The sequence below is a fragment of the Limulus polyphemus genome, unplaced genomic scaffold (genome assembly GCF_000517525.1).
Source record: "Limulus polyphemus unplaced genomic scaffold, Limulus_polyphemus-2.1.2 Scaffold1472, whole genome shotgun sequence".
NCBI classification, from domain to species: Eukaryota; Metazoa; Arthropoda; class Merostomata; order Xiphosura; family Limulidae; genus Limulus; species Limulus polyphemus.
The window spans coordinates 260,877-265,393 of NW_013667082.1; the positions used below are offsets into that span (position 1 = coordinate 260,877).

Consider the following 4,517-nt stretch of genomic DNA (forward strand, 5'->3'; position numbering starts at 1 on the left):
AAGAACTAGAACATTCGCCAAAGTACAGGATAATTCAAGAAAGGAGAGAGCGTGAGAATCACATGATCTCGATGACACAACAATAATAATATGAAATAATAATGACAGTATAATGACTACTTGGATAGTTGGAATAATCTGGAACACTAATCTTGATTTAGTGATTATTTCCTGACATTAATCAATTTCATAAATTTACTTAATTGATTATTTTACATGACACTAAACAATGTAAGTGATGCTCATATGTAACCCGATATTTGTATGAATTAAATTAATCACCCAGTTCTAATTAATAGTGGAAAGAAATTTAGTTTGAGTAAGAGGCTCAATAAAGTGATGCTAATTGATGATACCAATGCTAATAGGTATTCGATTATATCAATGAATCCAGTTAATAACCCTAATCTAACTGACAGTGGAAAAAAGTTAGTTTGATCAAAAAGTGAACTCAATAAAATAGTATGATAGGTTGATTACCAGTTAGTTTGTATCTAGTGGAAGGCCTAATAAAAGTATATATGGTATCATTTATTTCTTTGGATTTCTTTTGATCTAATAAGGGTCTTTTTACTTTGGATGGAATTAAATTCAAATTATGGAATTCCACTCTTCACAGAACAATTCACTATAGCACTTTGGTGCTATTGTTAAAAATTGTTGGTGCATATGCCAAGCTATAAAAACAACTCTCACTCTTGTACATAATAATGCATACAGCTGTAGTCTATGTTGCAAGCATATCAGACTGCATCCCTCCACTAGTAGGAAGCAATCAATCTCCTTGTAAATTACTCTCCTTGAGCACTTTGTGTAAACTAGTATGCTGGTCTGGGATGAATCATCCCTGAACACCCATATTATTGTAAATATTTCAGGTACGTATTTCTCACATACTGCACAGCTTGAAATATTGTTCTAACTACACTTGAGATATACATAAGGGGATTAAGCAGCCTTTACATTCCACCCACCTTTGCAACACTAGCAGCAAGAAGTACAGAAATGCCACTCACCTTTCCACAAACTAATAACCGTTAATTCACAGCAGAAAAGATTTTTGTCCATGAATCTACCACTCCTATGCACTAGTCTATGATGCAGCCAGCTTTACACTATAGCCCTCCACCAATAGGAGGGTGACACATTCTCCATTTGCAGTAGACACCATGAGTATGTCATGTTTTATCAAAGGCTCATTCTTCACAAGGGAAAAGAAGCACATCAGAAGTGGGGAGGTTTTGTGGAGAAATATATATCTGTCTGAAATTTATCTTCAGGTAAGGAAATGTTAACTTGATTTTTGCTACTTGCATCTCCACATAACTAATAACTAGAATCCTTTATTGATAAGATGTTAGAGGGACCAGTGTAGATAAAAAATATGACAATCGTCAATATGTCCTGATTGTAGCATGAAAGTGGTCAACTCCTGATGGACCAGAGCCATCACTTCATGGGCATTACTCCCCAAAATGGAAGACAAGAGAAGATAAAATAAGTCGTAACTTTCCAAGAAACAGAATAAAAATGTAAAATAAATTATCTGAAGGCGAAATTCAGGAAAGTAAAAATGTGTGGATAGGTTAATTGAACCGTGAGCAAAAAACATATCTAATAGTAGGATTGCCAACTGAAAAGTGATTAACACGTGTGTGTGTGTGTGTGTGTGATTAAAGAGGGTGCGAGTTATGATAGGGATAGTGTTGCACTCCTATTGGTGTAGGGTTGCTGCATGATCATTTGCATGTTAGTATGCAGTAATGAGTGGGAGTAATAAGGCTAGTGGCAAGCAAATATTTGCACCAATAGACAGCAGTACAAGTTGAGAAAGCTTTTTCTGAGAGAAGTATCTATTGCAAATACATTTTCATTTTAGAAAAATGATACCTTTTGATCTGAAATACATTTTCAGGTAGGGAAAATGTTAACATTCAAGAATTTAATACAATGAGAATTTTATTAATAACTGATAATACTGTTTTTGTTGTAATCTGAGCAGTCCATCATCAGTAGTATTATCTATATCTTTAAATGAGATTATGAAATTTGAATTTTGTACCAAATTCTTAATGGCTTATGTTTTGGTTTTGTTTATATTAAATGTAATTGATTGTTTTCAGAATGTCAGAAATTATTGTTCTTAATTTACACAATTAATTATCAAGCTTACTTTTTTTTTTTCTTTTGACAAGAAGTAAAGTTTAAATTTCTTAAATCCAAAAATTTATTGTTCTACTTTTAATAGTAGGAAAAATATTAGCACACCTCCAAATACATTATTAATGTGCATCATTGAGTTTGCTAGTTTCTATCATTACATACAATAAGCAAGCTATTGGTGGATTTATAGTTATATAAAATGAATGAGTGAAATATTGATTTATACAGTGCATTTTTAATTACATTCTATGCTAATGTTATTTTGGAAGTTTCTTCATGATGTAAGATTGTTAGAAAATTGATTTGATGTTCTTTTTCACATACTTTAGATACGTGATATTGTAAAGTCAAGGTGTGGGTGTTCCACAGAGTGTTTGGGCTATTTCTTCAGGAATTTGTTTGCTATTACAAAGTGGCTACCACATTACAGTATTCGAGAATGTCTGCTGGCAGATGTTGTCGCTGGTCTAACTATATCAATCATGCATGTTCCTCAGGGTAAGACAGCAACTGTCAATATCTGATGTTTAAAACAAAGAAAATGGAGAACTACACACATATATAACTAAGTAAATACCAGCAATCGGGACTGGACTTTATCTATAATGAAGAACAAATTTGTTTTACAGACTTAAGATGAAGGATAAAAGTTTAAAATAACAGGTACATTACATTAGTTTATTATAAATGGATATAATAATATACAAATACTAAACACCAATGATATAAATAAAGTTATTGATGGATATTAATTAACAAGAATATAAATGCAAACACTCGGTTTAATATTGAAATATTGGCTTTGAAAAAATTTGTGTCAGGTCTATTAGGTCTGTAACACATTAGATTGGAGAAGGGTGAATTACTACTCATTAAATGTTTTAGTTTCAAGTGGAAGTTTGAGTGTTTTTAAGATACATGTTTTACATAGTACACCAGTAGAACATCAAACTGAGGAAGATAAGAAATGTTTCTGATTTATGAAAGTGTGAATGATTATAGGTATGTATTTTACATAAAGTAAAGAAAATCAGTAAAAAATCAAACTGAGGAAGATTAGAAATCAGTGAATGTTACATGATGTTACACACATATAGGAATAGATTTTATGTAAACTTTAATACAACATCAAACTGAGGAAGATTAGAAATCAGTGAATGTTACATGATGTTACACACATATAGGAATAGATTTTATGTAAACTTTAATACAACATCAACTCACAAAGATTGTTTGTCTATGAATATGTTAGAATAAGATGAATATGTTTTACAGGTATGGCTTATGCTCTGTTAGCATCTGTACCACCCATTTATGGACTTTATACATCTTTTTATCCTTCTCTTATCTATTTTCTTATGGGCACATCTCATCATGTTTCTGTTGGTAAGTAGTTAGAAGATTTGTGTTACTTAGGTACTTTAATCATTTGGTTAAAAGGAAGTGATAAGTGAACTGTCAACATAAATTATAAACATCATAAAGATCCCTAGTTTTACTCAAAACCTTTAAAATGTTCAAAAGATTTTAAAATAATCAACATTTATATTTACGGTATCTAAATTGGTTTTAGAATTGTAATGAAATTATAATTTTAAAGATTTCGAATTTCTTAAGTGAACATTCCCCCAAATTTTTAGCATGTTTTAAGTAAATATTTGATACAAAATTAATATTTGGGAAACTTTTATGGCTGAGAGAATTTTAGGTGATTTCAAGTAAACCTCTAGTTCATGTTGTTATACCTTTGTTACATTTAGAGTTGATTTTTAATTCTTAAATATTCTTGTGTTGGATCTACAGTAGATTTGGATTATAATAATGCTATCTTTATACATCTGTTAGATAAAGAGGATTTCTGAGAAGCCAACAATCTTCTTTTGGGTGTACAGTAATAGTGGTAATGCTATGTTAATACCATTGTCATATACAGATATTTCTGATATGCTAACACTCCTAAGTTGCATCTTCAATAGTCAGTAATAGTGCAGTCTTTATACCAATGTCAGATATAAAGAGATGTTTGAGATGCCAATGCTCCTATATTGAAATCTACAACAGATGACAATAATGGTTTCTTTGTCATTTTTCAGAGAAAAAGATGTTTTTGAGATTGTAGCATTCCCATGTTAGATTTATAGTTATGTTGTTTTTAATCAGTTTTCTTATAAGATGTTTTTGATATGTTAATGCTCCTGTATTTGATCTGCAGAAGTTAGTAATAATGCTAATAATGGCTGGAGACGGCTTGAGTGGGTAATGAAGAAAAACTTTAATATAAGTTAAACATAACAGCAAATGTACAACATTTCGACAAGGTTTTGTCATCATCAGGTACAAAACCTTGTCGAAAT

General features: G+C 31.0%; 1 protein-coding gene across 1 annotated transcript in view; it reads left to right on the forward strand.

Moving 5' to 3' along the window:
- Positions 1-4,517, forward strand: part of LOC106463739 (sulfate anion transporter 1-like) — a 38,305-nt gene that overhangs the window by 12,385 nt on the left and 21,403 nt on the right. The window contains exons 3-4 of the mRNA XM_013923800.2: positions 2,493-2,661; positions 3,439-3,549. Coding sequence (XP_013779254.2) covers positions 2,493-2,661; positions 3,439-3,549 — 280 coding nt within the window. The remainder of the gene's footprint in view (positions 1-2,492; positions 2,662-3,438; positions 3,550-4,517) is intronic.